Below are 20,338 nucleotides of genomic sequence, written 5' to 3' on the forward strand. Positions count from 1 at the left end.
AATGATCATTAGTGGGCGGTTAATGACCATTATGGGGTGGTTATTACCCAAAAAGATGATTTCCCTTTTAACTTTTGAAACCTAAAACTGAAAAGTTGTTGCCTTAAAACAAGGGATTGGATGGAGAGAGGGATTTGATTTGACAATAACCACTTCCAAGAAGATATGATGACACAAGGAAGAAGATTTTTATTTGCATAGAGAGATAACTACCAAAGCTGTTATGATGGGTTCATGGAATTTTGGTGGGGCCCATAAAATTTTGAATTCTGCGTTGCCTCCCCCTAGACCACAGCTTCTTCCATTATGCCATTATTTTCATCTCGTCCAAACCTACGAGCAAAACAGAACAGAGTCACACATTCACAAATTTTCAATGAAGCTTAAATCAAACATTCCCAAACTTTTTCTTAAGGTGCAGAATCTGTCTTCACAGAGAGGTTTTGTAAAAATATCAGCAATTCGGTCTTCAGATTTTACAAATTGAATATCAATAGTACCCTTTTGCACATGTTCCCTAATGAAATGATATTTTATCTCAATGTGCTTAGTTCTTGAGTGCAGAACAGGATTTTTTGAAATGTTTATAGCACTCATATTATCACAAAGTAAGGGTATACTATTGATTTTTAATTTGTAATCTTCTAATTGTGTTTTTAACCAAATTAATTGTGAGCAACATGCAGATGCGGAAACATATTCGGCTTCAACAGTGGATAAAGCCACTGTGGCTTGTTTCTTGCTTGACCACATGTTGAGTGAACTTCCAAGGAAGCAACACATGCCGGAGGTGCTCCTCCTATCCACTCGATCTCCCGCATAATCTGCATCACAAAAACCTACTGCACATAAGTCATCAGATTTAGGATACCATAATCCATAATTACAAGTTCCCTTAATGTATCTAATGATGCGTTTAACAGCCGTAAGGTGGGATTCTTTTGGATGAGATTGAAACCTTGAACATACACCCACACTTTGGACTATATCCGGTCTAGAGGAGGTAAGGTACATAAGTGAACCTATCATTCCTCTATACCTAGTTTCATCCACATCTTGGCTATCATCATCCTTTTCAAGTTTAGTATTGGGATGCATAGGAGTGCCCATTGATTTGGAATTTTCTAGGCCAAACTTTTTGATAAGTTCTTTTGCATACTTTCCTTGGTGAATAAAAGTACCACTAGGAGTTTGCTTAATTTGGAGGCCAAGAAAGAAAGTAAGCTCTCCCATTAAGCTCATCTCAAACTCACTAGTCATGAGTTTTCCAAACTCTTCACACAAGGAAACATTGGCCGAACCAAATACAATGTCATCAACATAAACTTGAACAAGAAGGATATCATCATTAGATGCTTTAATGAATAAGGTAGTGTCGGTGGTTCCCCTTTGAAAATGATTTTCCAACAAGAAGGCACTAAGCCTTTCATACCAAGCTCTTGGAGCTTGTCTAAGACCATAAAGAGCCTTAGTTAATTTAAAAACATGATTTGGAAATTCTTTATATTCAAAACCGGGGGGTTGAGCCACATACACTTCCCTATCAATAAAACCATTAAGGAAGGCACACTTAACATCCATTTGAAACATTTTGAAACCCTTATGGGCAGCATAGGCAAGAAGCAACCTAATTGCTTCCATTCTAGCTACCGGAGCAAAGGACTCATCAAAATCAATACCTTCTTCTTGATCGTAACCTTGGGCCACTAATCTAGCCTTGTTACGAACAACTTGTCCATCCTCACCAAGTTTATTTTTAAAAACCCACTTAGTACCCGTTACCTTCTTACCATCCAGATGAGGTACTAGTGTCCAAACTTTATTCTTGTCAAATTGAGCAAGCTCCTCTTGCATTGCTTTGACCCATGATGGATCTTCAAGAGCTTGTTTGACATTGTTGGGCTCTATTTGTGACAAGAGAGCAAGATTGCTAGGTTCGGTTGGCCTTTTGGTGGATGATCTTGTTGTTACTCATTGAGAGGGATCACCAATGATGAAGTCATGAGGATAACCCTTCATAGATTTCCATTCTCTAGGCTTTCGGACAGGTGTAGAGCTTTGATGAACTTCTGGTGGTCTCACTGTTTCAGTTGCTCGTGCCTGCTCAGGAGACAAAACGGAAGTTTCTCCTTCAATCTGACGAGACAAAACTGAACTGGCAGATTCTTCATTCTGGACAGATTTGGGATTTTCTTTGCTTGTTCCGGCTCCTTCTCCATCTGAATTATTATCAACTTTCCCAACAGCCACTATTTTTCCTTTTGCATCATCTCCAAAAGTGATAAGTCCTCCATCATATTCATCAAGCTTTATGAAGAAGGTTGTCTTTCCGGTCATATACTTAGAGCATCTGCTATCCATGTACCACATATTTTCTTTTTTCTTGGATGCTAGGCAGACCTACAAAATAAACTCAAGTGACCTTAGGTATCCAAATTTTCTTGGATCCTTTCACGTTAAACCATCTCTTATGTCCCAGATCATTGTAATAAAAAACAACCTTGTAAACTTTATCACCTATCATTCTTTCTCCAAAGAAACATTGAACTGAAAAATGACCACTTCGGTTACATAGTCTACAAAATCTTGGAGTTGCTGTTTTGTTAAAGGAATTTGGGTCTTAATACTTAACATCATTCGAAGATGAAGCAATGTTTTCAAAATGTGATTTTTCAGATTTATAAAAACCCTTTCTCTGTTTCTACATTTAAAGATTTTAGAGACTTAAAGTTAAACTAAGATTAACCACGAGTTTGAGAAAAGATAATAGAGTAATAATACCCTGTACAAGTGAAAATTAATAAAGCTTCACTTATAATCAAGAATTGGCAGCTACATAATTGGTTAGGTTCTATTGTATCAGTAAGCTATAAATATAGCTATCATGTATTTACCAAGGTACTGATTATATTTTCATTCGATAATACAAACACATATTTCTATTCATAATCTGTTCACACAAATCTCATCGGCTGTAAATGTCCCCTCCTTTGTTTGTAGAAGATATAAGAATTTTTTCATCTTACTCTCACTTCATATTTCTGATTATATGAGTTTGGTTTTTTGAGTTGTTAAAATCTATGTATTTCATCTCCTGTCTTTGTTTAATAATTTCCTTTATAACTATGTCGAATAAAAATTCATAATAAAAAAATGAATATTAGAAGTATTATTGCCTCCACTACTTCACCTTTCTCTTCTTTACATTTTTATTGTTATTGTCGTTGTTTTTTTTAGGAAAAGATTATTTCAATTTTTAATTTGAAATTATTTAATCAATTATATTAAATATATATTATTAAAATCAATCAATAAAATCAACATAAAATATTAATACGTATTAAAAATAAATTAACTAACATATTTTTATATAAAAATATATAATAATTAATTTTGATGATTAATTTTAAAATATATATAATACTTTTGTTATTTAATTTATAATTAAATTAAAATTATTGATTTAAATAATTTGTAGTTTGAGATCAAGTTGAAAAATAAGTAACGGTGGTGGTGGTAAAAATCGATGGATGATGATAACAGTGGAGGTGTTGAGGTAATTTTAATTTGAAAATAAAATTAATATCTGAATTAAAATTACACAGTTATTTTTGTATATCATCACTATACATAATATAAAATTTGTGTATCATCTTTATATCTTTGTTTAGTTGTTGTTTATGGTTATCAGAGACATAAAAACGATAATATATGTCTGTTATTTATTTGTAAGAAACAAATTTTAAAAGAATATATTAACACACAACAAAAAACAAAGTACATATATTTAGTGGCTTATAAAAAAGTTAAAGATACAAATATTATATATGAGACCATTTTTAAAATTTTACTTTCTAACCTTAGCTTATTGTATTGATCACCAACAATTTTTTTTAGAGATAAAATTAAGTTTTGATAAATAATATTTAAGTAAAGTATTGTTTTTGTTCTCAACATTTGGAATAAGTTTTAAAGTTGTTTTTTACGTTTGAATCGTCTTATTTAAGTCCTTAACGTTTTAAAATTGACTCACTATTGTCTTGCCGTTAGAAATAGAATTGACGGCGGAACAAAATTAAAACGATTTTGAAATGCTAGGAACTTAAATAGGACGAACGTTTGGGACAAAAACGATACATAAAAATAAATTTTAATTTTATCTTTCAATAACATCAATTTTTTATGGTACATAATTATTCAATTATTTTTTAATCACAAGTAAATTACAATTAATTACTTTAATTGTATTCTAAATAAATTTATTTTTTTATAATTTTACTTCTAAAAATTTTTACTCATCATAAAATGTTTATAAAATAACTAGTACATAAATTTGTGGGGAAAAATGATACATATACAATAAAATAATACGATTCTAGTCATTTTACAAACATTTTATTACGAGTAAAAATTTTTAAAAGTAAAATTATAAAAAAAATTATGTGATTAAGTGTAATTTATTTAAATGTGATTAAAAAATAATTAAATTACTATGTACAGTAAAAAATTGATATTAGTGAAGAATAAAATTAAAAGGTATTTCTATGTATCATTTTTGTCCCTAATATTTTCGTCCTATTTAAGTCTTAATATTTTAAAATCGTCTCAATTTTATCCCATCATCAATTTCGTTAACAAATTTCTAACAGCAAAACAACGTTAAATTAATTTTAAAACGTTAAATATAAAACAATTCAAACATTAAGAACAACTTTAAATCTTACTCCATTAGTCACAAAAACGACTACTTTACTCAAAAATATCCTCATTTCTTGTTCTTAATGTCTTAATAGTTAATATCCATATATTTACGTGTGCATATTTTCATTATTCTGTAACAAACTAACAATAAAAAACACCCTTTTGGACAGTATAGCACACAGCACACACACATGGCTTCATCCTCCACTTCCAGCCCCCTTCTATGTGGATGCACATGCACTCACTTTATATAAAAAAAATCCTGACGTCACGTCGTCTTAACTCTACACTGTGCTCTGGAGATTCGCCTGACCCCACGTCCACAAAAGGGCGTAGCCGTAACTGCCGTTCCAAAACGCGATTCTCTCTATTTTTTTCTCTCCTACCCCCACTCCCACCCACACTCACGTGACCCCCTTCCATTCTGCCAGCCTGTTAACGCCTAGATAGTAGATACCATTATTCTCTTAATCTCTGCGTTCATTCATTGATTCCCCCTCGCAAACCAACGGTCCAGATTCACTCACCCCTCCGCCCCCACTCAAATTTCACCATCACTCCCCCAACCCCAAGTTCTTTCTCCCTTCTCTAAGCTCTCTGCTCTCTCATTCTTTTATTATCATCAAATCGTTAAATTAACACACAACACAAAACAGCTCAATAATAAGTGGAACTTCAAGGTAGAAGCTACGCTGAAGTGAAACGTGAGTTTCTTCCCGGCGTGGCTCTTCTTCGCTCTCGGGAGATACCTTACGTCTCTCACTTCACTTCAATCACAACCGCATTGCATTGTCTTCTATCAGGTTCGTTCCTCTGAGATTCACTTTAAATTCTATAGATCTAAGCTTCGAGTATTGCTCCATCGTTGCAAATTTCTGTTTCACTGCATTTTGGTTAAGTGCTAGGTTTCTCGGTAGTTTAAGTTTGGATTTGTAATTTAGGTGTCAATTTGTTCTCGTTGTGGATCTGTTTCTGGATTTGAGCTTAGCTTTCTATTATTTCAACTTTGGGGGATTTCTTTATCTGAAGCTGTCCGTACTACAAGATAATGATGACGGTTAGAGAAATGGAAAAGAAAAGATAAACAGAAAAGTTTTTGCTTAAAAATTTTATTTTTTAAATGTAATTTTGATTCCCGGGTTTTAAATGCTGGTGATGTTTCGGGCCTGTTGTTTGAATGTGAAATCTTTGCTTTCTTTATTTTTCAATTTTGTTTGATGTTGATGCTGCTGAGGAGTTTCGCAATTTTGGTTGGACGAAAACGACTAAGGTCCTTTTTGTGCAATTGTGATGCCTATTGGGGGAGGGGGGTGTCGTGGGAATGGAATGTTTGGTTTTTGTATCTATTTCGCAAAAATGTGATGCGCCTAATCATTTCAGTTTGCTTGCAACTAAGATTGGTGAAAACACTAGTTAAGCTCTGAATGCTTAATTGTTTTGCAGTATAACACACGAAAATCATTGATTTTTAATTTTTTTTTTTGGTTGCTTTTCCACCCTGTTTTTGACATGCAAAATTTGGAACTTGTAATTTATGACCTGGCAACTGTTTTTTCAAACTTAATTGGCAAATTCTCTTCCTAACCTTTTCTTTATATATAGTTAAGGTCAGAAACAACCTGTCAAATAATAAGGTCAAAATCAATACCTAACAATCAAGGTAACATAAACTAATATGTGTCACTGGTTTTTAACCCATCTGTGTGCTTCCTATTACTTATGCGTTTGTAATTTTAAGGGTTTTTTTCCCCCCAAAAAATTAACCTTATTTCCAGCTGACACCTTTTCCTCCTTGTGTCCAGCTTCAATCCCAAGATGGTTGCACAGAACTTTGTTGTTGATTTGAATAAGCCCCTTGTTTTCCAGGTACAGGCACAAGGCCTATCCCTCACATCTTTCTTATATGTTCTGCCTTGTCAGACTTCAATTGTTGTATAGGTTTGATTTCTGTTTTTGTATGAACTTAGGATGATATAACGTTAAAATAGTTTACAAACTTTTCAACTAATCCTTTCTGAATTTTGATACTCTGCAGGTTGGACATCTTGGAGAAGCTTATCAAGAGTGGGTTCACCAGCCAATTGTTAGCAAGGAAGGCCCTCGGTTCTTTGAAAATGATGTTCTTGAGGTATATTCTTTAACTATAACTACAGCAATTGAGTCTTGCCTCAGTAGGCGACGTTAGCTAAATGGACCAATTTTTATCATTGGGCATTGGCTCTATGAAAACCAAGTTCTAGTGAGTTCATTTGGATGAGGTCTTTTTCAGCAGTTTCCCCTAATTTTTTATTTTGTTGAGCAACTAGTCTAGTTTGCTTAGTTTACTACCTTCTATCATCTTGTCCTCATTAGTTGGTACTCTAAGTTGCTGCATGACATATTAACCCTTGATCATATACTTTCTTGTATTTCTGGTTTTCTAGTTGTCCCCCGCGGCACTCCTGTCTCAGTTAAACTTATTGTTTTGTTCTTGTTGATGCTTCATTATCACTGCCCAACATTTATTGTGATCTATGAAGCACATACACTTCTCTGATTTGCCTTGTCTGCGTGTCGGACACATTTCAGACACGACATTCATCGACACTCGTCCGACACACGTCTTCTGTGTCTAACCATGTTTTAATAAAAAATAAAAAATTCTTTTCTGGACACGCTTGGACACCCCTAAATACCATCACGTGTCAGCATGTCCAATTTTATTCTTAACATGAATTATTGAAATGAGTTTAGAAATAGTATATATAATAAATTATTAAAACAAAAAATATTTTAAATATTTTATATAATTAAAAAAAGACATTAAAAATAATTAAAAAATTAATTTATATTTTAATATCAATAAAATATCAAAATATCATTATAATTTATCTAAAAAATACTTTATATTTTATATATATATATCATGTCCCCATGCATTATAAGAATTCCAAATTTGTGTGTCCGTATGTCCCGTGTCATGTCGTGTCTCGTGTCCGTGTATCATAGATTGTGATAGAGCATAGCTGGTCTTAGAGTAGAATTTTCCTCTCTGCTTGATTGGCAGGTTGCAACAGAATTTAAGACAATCCTACTTGCATGAACTGCATTATAAATTAAATGTAGATTTAATTTTATTTTCCGATTATACATGTAGAAAAATTCACCTGATTGTTGACTTGTTACTACTTGGAACAGTTCTTGACACGCACAGTCTGGTGGGCTGTACCAGTTATTTGGCTGCCAGTTGTATGTTGGTTTATTCATAACTCTGTACAATTGGGACTCAGTTGTCCTCGTGTAGCTCTGTTCGTGGTTATTGGCATTTTGATTTGGACATTGCTTGAATACTCATTGCACCGATTTCTTTTCCACATTGAAACAAAGACCTATTGGTTAGTTCTTTCTTTCTGTGTTAATGTTTGCTTGTAGTGTTCTTTACTGATATCTATTTATTGGCATGACCAACACTGACTGTTTATTTCCACTTTTTGAATGTCGATCTAGGTGGAACACACTGCATTATCTTCTCCATGGCTGCCACCATAAGCATCCCATGGACGGCTTGAGGCTTGTTTTTCCCCCAGCTGCAACAGCAATATTATTGTTTCCGGTATCTCCTTCCTGCCATATTATGTACTGCTTTTTCACATCATTTATGGAGAAAAAGATTTTGGCAATCATGTTATGTTTCTTGAATTAGCTACAAGTTCCTCCTGTCAAAAAGATTTCTGGCCATTTTCAAAATAAAGCTAAATCTTTTTAGATCCATGATTTAAGGTTCTATGAAGTGATGTTAGTATTTTTTGTTTTGCCGTGTTCATCAGTTCTGGAACTTGGTTAAGCTCTTATCCACCCCTGTAGTTGGTCCTGCTTTGTTTGGAGGTGGTTTATTGGGTTATGTGATGTATGATTGCACCCATTATTACGTGCATCATGGTCAGCCAAAAACTGAAGTACCCCGAAATCTCAAGGTAAAACACCGCCCTTGTCCTTTGACTGTGGATGACAATTAATTTAGCATTCATTGCTTCATTATGCTGCTATGCAAATCATATCGTCCTAGGATAAACCACTACTGAAAAAGAAAATAGTTGTTTGGATTATTGTATATATGAGCTGACCAAAATTGGTCTTTTTTGAATTATGAGTATTTATTATTATTTTTTTAATATTGATACTTACATGACTCTTTGCTATGGGCCACTATGCGGTTCTTGTCAAGTGATTTGGATCTTCCTATTCTCAGTTACCTACAATGCTGTGTCTATCTATGTCTGTTGGGGCCTACAAATCCTGCATAGGTGTTGTTTGTGTCATTGTTTTCCTAAACTTCACATTGACATTTTTCAAAAGACATTAAATGGATTTAAGTCCACATTTATAGGGAAGATTTAATTGCATGTCTTTCAATGTAGTATTTATTTTTCATTTTTCTGCTATACTTTTCAGCTTGTAGCCATAAAATCCAAATCATGGTATTTTCCTTCGTTATTCTGCAGAGGTACCACTTGAATCATCACTTTCGGATCCAGAACAAAGGCTTTGGGATTACTTCGTCACTATGGGATAGTGTTTTTGGGACACTTCCTCCAACGAAAGAGGGTGCCAAAAGTATGTAAATTACCAAGGGTGGAGCATATATTCATTGGTTAAGATAATAGCAAATTCAGATGATCTGCTTTTATTAATTTTTTTTTTGGGTCTAATTTATTTTGCACCCCAGTGGATATTCCTGGGGGAGCTGGCGTGCCATCATTTTGTCAATTTTGTGGTGCAAGTGCAAAGTTCTACAATTGAACATTCTGCTAAAAAAAGATTATTGTATTAGATTTATGGTAAAAATGTCGCCTGATTGTGCATATTCCTTTCAGTTCACATCTTTACTCCAGTGTCAATTTGTTCCATTCCATGTTCATGATTCTCAACTCCAGATAAATATTATTACTAATAAAGATAAGGATTCAGGTTATGTAAAAATTGCTTTGTGCCAAAAAATTAAACCAATTTAAAAGCTTTATGTGGCCGGTTTTTCTTTTTCCATAAATTAAACCAATCTTTTATAATAACTAATTATGAGTATCCAATGAAAGGGGAATGTTTATATGCAGGCTGCACTACACTTTTTTTTAAGCATACAGTTCGAATATAAAATCAAATCTCTAATTCTAACGAGGTCTGATAATAAATGTCTTACTCACCCTGTCAGTAATTATATGGTTAATGAGCATGGCTGCATGGTATAGATAATTCAGAATACCTAATTAATGAATGGGAACCGTGGAATTTTCACGGTTCTTCAGGATTTTCGCCATGTTTATGGCTTCAATTACAATTTAATCGCACACTTTCTACTCTTTTTAATAGGTGTATAATAGTAAAATACTCTTATAGGGGATAACAATACTTGACAAATAGAAATTACAAACAATATTAATACTCTTAAATGGGATAACAATATAACATATATGTCTTGGGTCTGACTTAATGGGTTAGCAGTACTGTTAAAATAAATATAAAAGATCCATAATATTAAATATATCACATAACAGATCATTTAAACTTATGAATACTTTAACACGAACTGAAGTTCATTCTTGTTGTAATTAAATTTCAGGAGCATCATTGTGATTCGGGTATGTTGACTGCTCTTGAACATGTAGTTGCTCTTTGAAAGTCTATGTTTTTTGGAACATGTTTCTTGTTTTTATGTTTGTTGGCTTTGTTATTCCAAGAGGATTATTATATTTAGCAATTTTTGGAGTATTGTGTTAATTTTTTTTTTAAGAATATTTACTGCTTCGTGTTGTCATGCTCATGTAGATTTGTGTATGTTCTACTGTTCACTATTTTTTTTTTGTGAGGAAAGAAAACAAATTTTAATGTGCAATCCAGCAATACATCTTGCTGAGCTTTTTTAAAACTTCTGAGTTTGAAACATAATATATCTTACTGATTAAATTAAAAATGAAAAAGCATGTTATATAATTATTCTTTGTTTTCGATCTACTGTATCATTGGTCAATATTTGTGATTGTCCTATGCATCAAAATTTCTAGCTACATCATTGACATATTGATTTTTAAGCCTTCAGATCTGTTTTAAGCATAGAAAAATTAAAACATAAAACATGCATGAAATAGTAAATTGTTTTCATCTCTATTGCATGTGATTCCCACTCCTGAAACATGTTGGCTGTGTTGTGTAACTTTTTTTGAAATTAATAAGAGGTTCTAGTTCAGCATCTTTTATGTTGGAATTTCTCTTTTGTGTGAAGTAATTTTGGTTAGTGGTGATTTCGGAGCCTGTTTAGTTTCTATTGTTATTAAAAATGTTATGTAGATAAAAATAAATAAATCTCTAAATCCAAGTCATAACTCTAACAAAGACCAACTAAATATTTTAAATTCACGCGCGCACGTTCACGCCGTCGCTCCTCCTCCTCCTTCCATGATGCTGCATCTTCTTCTTTTCTTTTTTTGTTATTTTTCTCTTTCGTTATCCTCATTACTAGCAACATCAATATTTTGCTAACATCTTTATTGGTTCTGATTTTCTCTGGTGCCATTATTAAATAATTTCGGTTCATTTCTTAATTTATTTGAGGTTCATTTAGATCTAGAAACGAATTTGATGTGTTTTTGTTAGTGATTGAGTTTATTTTAATGCTTGTTCAAATCTGAACTAATTTGGATTCATTTGTGAATTAATTGAGGTTCACTTGATGCTGCTGTTAAGTATTGACCAAATTTTTTATTTCGTAAGAAATTTCGGTTCATTTCTTAGTTTAATTTAGTTTCATTTGGTTTCGTCTCGTTTGAATTTACTGAACTTGTTTATGTGTGGTTATTTAGTTAGTTTTTGTTCAAATCTAAACTAATTTCGGTTCATTTGTGAATTAACGGCGGTTCATTTGATGCCGCTGTTAAGTATTGACAAAATTTTTTATTCCTTAAGAAATTTCGATTTATTTCTTAGTTTAGTTTAGGTTCATTTGGTTCTATCTCGCTTGAATTTACTGAACTTGTTTATGTATGGTTGTTTTGTTAGTTTTTGTTCAAATCTAAACTAACTTCAGTTCATTTGTGAATTAACTGAGGTTCACTTGATGCTGCTGTTAAGTATTGACGGAATTGACCAACTTTTTTATTCCTTAAGAAATTTCGGTTTATTTCTTAGTTTAATTTAGATTCATTTGGTTTTGTTTCACTTGAATTTACTGAACTTGTTTATGTGTGATTGTTTAGTTAGTTTTTGTTCAAATCTAAATTCATTTCGATTCATTTGTAAATTAAATGAGGTTCACTTGATGTTGCGGTTAAGTATTAACCAAATTTTTTATTCTTTAAGAAATTTTGGTTCATTTGGTTTCATCTCGCTTGAATTTACTGAATATGTATGTGTGGTTGTTTAGTTAGTTTTTTTTTTTAAATATGAACTAATTTCGGTTCATTTATGAATTAACTAAGGTTCACTTGATGTTACTGTTAAGTATTGACTAAATTTTTTATTCCAGAAATTTTGGTTTATTTCTTAGTTTAATTTAGGTTCATTTGGTTTTGTTTCACTTAAATTTTTCCTCCTAATTTTCTTTTTTTTTCATTTTTTTCTTTTTATTTTATTTTTTCAAAATTCTTCTTGATTTGTTTTTTTAAGAAGAATAAAACCAAGAAAAGAAAACGCGAAGAAGAAAGAAGAATGCGAAGAAGGAGGAGGAAAAACAGGAAATAGAAGAAGGAGGAAGAGGAGAGAAACGCGACTTAATTGCCAAAAGATTTGGATATATAGCAGTTTTCATAAAATAAATCATTTGTCATATATTTATACATAAACCCGTGTTGTATTTTAACATGTATCTGTTTTCAATATTTGTTAAAAGTAAGTTCTTTATTATTTTAGACCATGGCAATATTCTTCAATGCACCATGGCCTAATCAATATTATTCTCTTGTGGAATATGTTCAATTTTATTTTAAATGAAGTTAAATATTTGAAAGTTTTGGTATGTTTGGATGGAAATAAAATAAAAAGTGAGGTAAAAAATTTACAAATGAACAGCAAATTGTGTAATTGCTTGAGAACACAGACAGAGACCATGAATGTTTTGCAAGGAAAGCAACACTACATACTGCCGAGTTTCTTTGTATTTAGAACAGTTGTAATCTTGTTAGATACAGAATCACAGTGAACAATATGATTAAGCACTTGATTACTGTGTTACAACATTAACATTAAAAATGAACAAACAAAAAACAGAATACTAATTAACATACAAATACAAACCTTCTTTTTATTCCTCTAAATTATCAAATAAACACTTCTAACAAGTTTTCCAGATTCCACCCCCTAATAATATAACTCTTATCCCCATTTATTGCATTTTCTGTCTTTTAGCCTTGAAACTGGAAGTGGTGGAATGCTCTGTTCATGCCTAAACACATTCTCAGGATCAAATTTAGTCTTAATCTTAACCAACCTATTGAAATTGTCCTTGAAATACATGTTACCCCATGCAGTTGCTTGTATATAGCTTGTGCTATTCTTCTTGTTCATACCCAAATCAAGATCTCTATAGTTCACATATGCTTCCCTTGGGAACTTAGACACATAAGGTGTCATGTAATTGTAAAGCTTCCTAATCCATTCTATATGCTTTGTTGCATTCTTGTCTCCATCTTGCCATAAAGTTAAGTACTGGATCTTGTAGAGAGTTCCATTTCTGTGTGGGAACGGCGAATCGGAGTCGGAGAAGCTGTTCATCATTCCACCATATGGGTTCCAAATCATCAAGGGACTATCCTCTTCAAGCAACCTTTGCCACAGCCCTTCTAGGCCGGTTTCCGGTATCGGATCTCTAACGAAATCTGACTTGGCTTTGAAGTAATTCTTGAATGTTGATTTCCCTTGAAGCAGAACTTCTGGAGGTGTATCTTTAGGGAAGCCAGCAATATACAGCACTGATTTGATCCAACTGGTTTCCAAGCAATCGTTTTTGGTCAAACCCAATTCAGGAAACTTTTGCTGCATTACTTGGAGAAGTGTATCAGCATCACCTGCATTACACAAATTCAAATACGTGTATTAAATTAAACTAGTAGCTATGGTATTCGAAGCAGATATGCACAACAACAAAGTCTTATCCCACTGGGCGATGCCGTGAGTAAAAATGAAGTGTTTGTATAGAGAATCACCAAGGAATAGAGCATTGTAAGAAGTTGAGATGGTTCTTTCAGTTTTATTAGCAGTAGAAGCTGGTTGAATGATGACTCTCATGAAGAGTTCCTCATCTATGTTTGGTGCTACTTCTTGCCACCTTTGAACAATCTTAGTTGCATCTTGCTCCAGTGTCTTGGAAACCGTGAAAACCGTCACGGTTTCTGGCACTGGAACAAGATTCAACTTCCACGAAAGAACGATTCCAAAGCTTCCACCTCCGCCTCCTCGGATGGCCCAAAACACATCTTCCCCCATGGCTTCTCTGTCAAGTAATCTACCATTGGCATCAACAATTTTCGCGTCGAGGACATTGTCGGCTCCAAGCCCATATTTTCTCATCATGGATCCATATGCACCTCCCACAATGTGTCCTCCAATCCCTAAGCTTGTGCAAAGCCCGGCCGGGAATCCATGAACCGGGCTTTTCTCCGATATTCTGTAGTAGGCTTCGCCAACCGTGGCGCCGGCTTGGACCCAAGCGCTGCTATCTTGTATGTCTACTTCCACGGCGCGAAGCTTGGCCAAATCAATGATTATGAAAGGAGTTTCAATCTCAGAAACATATGACAATCCTTCATAGTCATGGCCTCCACTTCGCACTCTCATGTGAATTCCAAGCTTCTTTGAGCAAATCACAGCCACTTGGACATGAGATTCATTCAACGGTGTGAAGATAAACTCCGGCTTCGGCGCAGAAGGCACCAGAAGCCTTAAATTCTGTGCTGAGGAATCAAGAACGTTGGTGAATGAATCATCCTTTGGTGTCACAATTGATGAGGAAAACGGTGGGGCTTTATCTGAATAAAAGCTTAGGCATTGGATGAAGTTTTCTTCAATGGAAGCTGAATTTGAGAATGAAAAAATTGATGATAACAAAAGGACTAATAGTGTTGGCAAGTGTGAACGTAGTAACACCATGGTTCTGTGTTTCTAAGGTATTGGTTTCTGTATTTTTGTGTAGAACGAAGCTACCAAAGATGTTATATTTATACTTATAGTGCCAAATATATAATACAACACTTTACGTATAATTGAGCTAAGACAAACGTCACACAAATTTAAATGAAAAATAGTGTTGCCATGGCATTATCTCATCATAGTCAATGTTCTAACACTACATTATGATGGTATGGAAACAAAATGAATTAAAAACTCATTCATTTTTACTTTTGATTCCAACAACATCCACCTCTTTCACATTTGCTACAAATATATCTATACAGTTAGATCAGGTTTTTCCCCCAAAAATATTCATACCACTAATTTAGTATACTTGTAACATTAATATACTTAAATTCGTTTTATATTTAATATATATGTTATTTTTTGAGACTTTGAAAATAATTAGGAAAATGAGTTGATACGTTCAATAATATCACCTATATATATTTTCCAAGAAAAAAATAATTAATATCATGACTTTGTCTTCTTGTAGAGATATTTATGTGTCGCATTATTATTGGACGTATCAATAAATCGATTATTTTTGAATTTCTTAACAAACTAGAATAAAACCAATTTTTTTATAACAATAACAATAAACCCAATTGTTATCGGATCTGGTCGAATCGACTAATTTACATAACCCACCAGATTATGGTTTTTTGTTTTTTTTTTTTAAACAAAAATTAGGGATATATTTGTCTTTTTATCAAAAAATTTAAACATGATTCGGTTTAAATTGTGTAAATCGATCGGATCAAATTGGATTTAATAATTATAATGCAGACAATTATGTTCATTATTGTTGCTATAATAAACCGATTTTGTTCTGATTTATCAAAAAATAAATTATTAATCGATTTAATAAAGATATCCAATAATACTATGACACATGTAAACGTCTTAAAAAAAGACATTTTTAGTGTCTTTATCGAAGTAATTTTTTTTTTTTAAATTGGCTAAATTAATAGTTTAGTCAATAACTTATCTGCTTCGTCCCCAGCTGACAAAAGAATGGTATAAGCAAAGCAACAACAGTCTTCAATGGCCCCACGAGTGTTTAAAAAATATTTATCTTTTGAAGAATAAAAGATGAGCATAATATCTCTATTAATTTGTGCATCGTATTACATGATGATGCAACAAGCAATGCATATTCTTCATAATTTCTTTCTGCGTGCTATAATTCATATATAATATTATAAATTAATTAAATCTTTTTCATGGCTTTGTAGTGGGGATAACAGGTAGGTCCATAACATCGTTCATTAATTGGTACATTTGTTACTTGAGTTCATGGTGTTACGTAAAGTATAATGGCAGAGGCTTATTAAGTTTCGTAATGCTTATTTGCCAAGAGTTATCATTGCTAAACTAAGAAATCCCCATCGCTCAAAGCTTAACTTATGTGTACAAGTCATACTTTACTTGAGTAATTCTTGAAAACTATATATTATACATATACACATTTTAAATATGGTGTGTAGTGTGTCACTTGTAAATAAAAACTAGAATGGCAATAATTACTTTAACTTGGTATGTATATATTTCTTCATTTGAAAATACAATTCCATTTCATTTTGGTATATTTCTTAATACTTAGTAGATAATAATATTTACGGTTTTCTTAGATATTTAATTTTTTTTTATTTAATCAACAATCAGGCCAATGAATAAATTAATTAAGTGGGCAAAGGCTAAGAGAAAGAGAAATTTAAAAGAAAAGATAAACATCGATTAGTGATTAATTATTGGATGAAGAAAATTGGTTCGAAATCTTTTTAATTTTCTAATATAATACTACTGGATTTTACCAAATTAAAAAAATTGTGGCTAAATAAAATTACAACTATAATTACTAAGGTCCTTTTGAACATGATATAATTTATTGAAAACATTTTTCAGGATGGTGACTTACTTTATTTTAACATATGTAGCAATCAACTGTATTTTTTATTTAAAATTAAACAAATGGAAGCTTAAAGAAAGGAGAAGAAAGTAATAAAGAAGTGGAAATTTTTTCTTTACGCTCGGAGATAGAGGGAGAAATTTCTGCTTGGTATGGGCAGCTAATTAACTAGTTTATTATATGATTAGGTGATTTTAAAATTGAAATTGAAAAAAAAAAAAGAAAGGAAAAACTCAATTATAAAGTTAAACTCCATGTAGATGCAAAACAGGATATATAGAATTCTCCTCATAAGTCTTGGTATGGTTTAATCTTTATTCATTTTGTTGTTTCTTAATTTTGGGATTGCTTGCTCTTTTTGCCTCATGCTCCTTAGAACAAAGTGCAACATCTAATAAGCACTAAGCGATTAATAAAACAAATTTTAACTATATATATATGTGAATTTAATTTTAATATAACCGTTTTACACATATATTCAATCACATAACGTCACATTAATAAAAATAACTATTTTTTTATATTAATTACGTAAATAGTCATTAAAAAAACAGTAGTTGTAATTGTACGATTGTATAAAATATTTTAAATTTATCAAAATTAAACTTTATATATATGAGTGTTTTTCTTGTGTAGTAATATTGTGTGTTAATTAAGTACCTCGAATTTAGAAAGAATTGGACTTGATACTTAATAAATTTGATTTTTTAGAATCTTTAGTTAAGGCTGTCAAATGGTCAGTCTAATCAATTTATATTTAGTCTGTTTAAATTTTGTGGGTTAAATGATGGGTTGATCATTTAAGTCTATTTTATTTGTGGGCTATAATTTTTTAGTTTAGATTATTTATGATCAGTCTAGTGAATTAAATGAGTTAGTCTATTTTTTTTAAATATATTTTGACAAAAAATATTAATTTTAGGTTAAAAATCTTAAATAAATAGTATTTTTTAATTGATAAGTTAGATTTTCGGATTGAATCGAAATAAATATCTGCCAAGTCCATTTAATCTAAAATTTAAACAAATTTAGTTTTAGAGACAAAATTTACTCGTTTAAATGGATAAACGAATTAGTCCGATGAAGTTAATTTATTTTAGTGCCTCTATCTTTAATTATCAATGTGAGAATTAATGAATACAACGAAAATTATAAGTTATTTTATCTGTTATTAACTTATAGTATTAAAATAACCCTTTCGTCTGAAGTATATCTTATATTTAATCGAATTATAATTATCGGATTAAAAGGTGATCATCCCCCCCCCCCCCCCCCTCCTCCTCTTTCTTTTCTCTTCTAAAGTGAATGGGCCAAATCCTAGAATACGAAGCACGCATGAACCTGATAGAATTTGTTTAGACAAATAGAGCATTTACAGCCTATAATAATTGTGATCAACTGAAGGAATCGCCAATACGGCAATACTATATGTAGACATAGTGATGGCATCAATCAATCAACCTATGCAACTATATTAATTAATTGCACTTAATGCGCAGGATTGTTCTCCTTCCACTCTCCCTTATCCTCTCCTTCTCTTTCACCTTTTTGTTATTATTTATATATTTTTTCATACATCGTACCAATATCTTTTTCTTCCTTCAATTTCTTAACCTGAACCCATGCTTGCACGTTGCAGCTAGCATCTTAAGTCTTAACCAGGACACAGCCTAGCTAGTTTGAAAATTTGAGATGCACCACTATTAGTGTTATAGGAACAGTGTTATGTAGCACATCCATTGATTAATAATAATAATAATAATAATAATAATTCACATGCCCATCATCAAAGTGTTACCTGCCTCTATATATAGGTGCACCACTTAGGAATCCACTAAGTAACCAATACCTACAAAACTATTCTATATGGGGCATTTGTACATGCATATTTCCTTTCAAAATGTCGGCATAGGCTTCAAGTCAACCACTAATTAATCTAAAAAAAGAATGAAAATTTTAATGTTCAAATTATATGGATTCTTTAAATAAGAGCCACAAGCTTCTTGTAGATTTAATTTTAATAAACCATTTTGAATTATGAGTGGATGATTAATGTGCCATTTAACATAGTGGTGGATTATATTCAGATCAACTTTGCCAAGTAAGACAACCGTAATCATGTATGCATATAAAAAAGATAATTTGTTCAATTTGACTGTATCTTGCTGAGTTAGTGGGAAGAATGTGAAGTAGAGTTGGTGAACATGTATAAGCTAAGATCTAAATTAGTTAATTAATAAATTACTTTTGTTATTTGGGTAAATTAAAGATAGAAGTCTATCTTGTCCAATTGTCAAGGTATGTTATGTTTAAACTTTAAAGACATTGCTTCATGCATGCATTATTTTCTTAGTTAAACGGCAGTGTTGCGTATTAAAACAAATTAATTTTTCTTCAACTTAAAGCCACAAGTAGTTAGGAGTCTTGTCTTGAGAATGTACGAGTGTCCCAAATCATCTACATGCAAATGTAGATGCACAATGATTTCACAAATATCATATTTTAATGATTAGACTTTGAACACTGCCGTGATATCTAGAACTAGAAGTGTAGGACACTAGGACACATAATTCTAAGATATGTTGTCTGAATTCCAAAGTGATTGTCCTCGGAAATAGCCAAACAAAAAGTACTAAGTCTAATTAACTTTAGTACTCAATTAAAAATCAGAAATATTTTATAACAAAAAAAAGTAGTCAAAAATAATAAAAATTTATTTTATTTAATATTTATTAATTATTAATACTAAATAAAATAAATTTTGAATATTTTTTTTATCTTCTTTAACATTATCATTAAACTATATAAAAATTTATTTTATTTAATATTTAATATTTTTTAGTATTGGTCTATGATGTTAATTTATAATTTTAAACTATTATAATGTTAATTTGTTATAGTGATGATGTGTGATGATAATTTATAATGTTAATATATTCTTCTTTGTTTAAAATATTTATAGCATTTTTATTTATTTTTCTAAAATTTTGTAAAATTTATTTCTTTTTTAATTTTATTCTAATTGGGTATTCAATCACAACTAGAAAATGGATTAATACAGACAGATTTACAGACAGATTTAGTCTTTATTACAGACGGATTTTTGGTTACCGACGGATTTTGTCCCTCTGTAAAAGCCCCGTCGGAAATTATTTACCGACGGATTTTTTTTCCGTCGAAAAATTACAGACGGATTTTTACCAGTTACCGACGGATTTTCCCTCTGTAAATTTTCTATCCATTTCCCAAAGGCGACAAACTTTCCGACGGATTTTCCGTCTGTAATTACAGACGGATTTTTCGACGAATTTTCCGTCTGTAATTACAGATGGCTTTTCAGACGGATTTTCCGTCTGTAATTACAGACAAATTTTTCGACGGATTTTTTGTCTGTAATTACAGACAGATTTTCCGACGGATTTTCCGTCTGTAATTTGAACCTTGGAAAATCATCTCACATTATGATTACAGACAGAAAATCCGTCTATAAATCCGTCGGTAAAGTAAAATAGAAATTTTTTTTATTTTTCCATTGCAAAATGAATACTTTAGGTTTATTTTTTAAATTTCCTCCATCAAAGACACTGTAAA

At 31.8% G+C, this 20,338-nt stretch overlaps 2 protein-coding genes across 2 annotated transcripts; one reads left to right on the forward strand and one right to left on the reverse strand.

Moving 5' to 3' along the window:
* The first annotated feature begins 5,058 nt into the window (after positions 1 to 5,058).
* Positions 5,059 to 9,660, forward strand: LOC112796199 (dihydroceramide fatty acyl 2-hydroxylase FAH1). Its single transcript, XM_025838547.3, has 7 exons — positions 5,059 to 5,504; positions 6,504 to 6,567; positions 6,737 to 6,829; positions 7,879 to 8,075; positions 8,188 to 8,293; positions 8,508 to 8,654; positions 9,183 to 9,660. The coding sequence occupies exons 2-7, from the start codon at positions 6,517 to 6,519 to the stop codon at positions 9,300 to 9,302; spliced, it is 714 nt and encodes a 237-aa protein (XP_025694332.1). The 5' UTR covers positions 5,059 to 5,504; positions 6,504 to 6,516; the 3' UTR covers positions 9,303 to 9,660.
* A 3,284-nt stretch (positions 9,661 to 12,944) lies between these two features.
* On the reverse strand, positions 12,945 to 15,079 carry LOC112796200 (monolignol oxidoreductase AtBBE-like 13). The gene is made up of 2 exons (XM_025838549.3): positions 13,872 to 15,079; positions 12,945 to 13,733 (listed from the first exon to the last, which is right to left on the reverse strand). Exons 1-2 carry the CDS (start codon positions 14,812 to 14,814, stop codon positions 13,042 to 13,044), a joined length of 1,635 nt encoding a protein of 544 aa, XP_025694334.1. The 5' UTR covers positions 14,815 to 15,079; the 3' UTR covers positions 12,945 to 13,041.
* Positions 15,080 to 20,338: the final 5,259 nt, after the last annotated feature.

The sequence above is a fragment of the Arachis hypogaea genome, chromosome 4 (genome assembly GCF_003086295.3).
Source record: "Arachis hypogaea cultivar Tifrunner chromosome 4, arahy.Tifrunner.gnm2.J5K5, whole genome shotgun sequence".
Lineage (NCBI taxonomy): Eukaryota > Viridiplantae > Streptophyta > Magnoliopsida > Fabales > Fabaceae > Arachis > Arachis hypogaea.

Bases quoted from the DNA above. Each gene is read 5' to 3' on its own strand.
- LOC112796199 (XM_025838547.3), top strand. From the start codon at position 6,517: ATGGTTGCACAGAACTTTGTTGTTGATTTGAATAAGCCCCTTGTTTTC. The intron at 6,830-7,878 runs GTATATTCTTTA...TACTTGGAACAG, and splicing joins TTGAAAATGATGTTCTTGAG to TTCTTGACACGCACAGTCTG. The intron at 8,294-8,507 runs GTATCTCCTTCC...CGTGTTCATCAG, and splicing joins CAGCAATATTATTGTTTCCG to TTCTGGAACTTGGTTAAGCT.
- LOC112796200 (XM_025838549.3), bottom strand. From the start codon at position 14,814: ATGGTGTTACTACGTTCACACTTGCCAACACTATTAGTCCTTTTGTTA. The intron at 13,734-13,871 runs GTGATTCTCTAT...TGTGTAATGCAG, and splicing joins TTACAATGCTCTATTCCTTG to GTGATGCTGATACACTTCTC.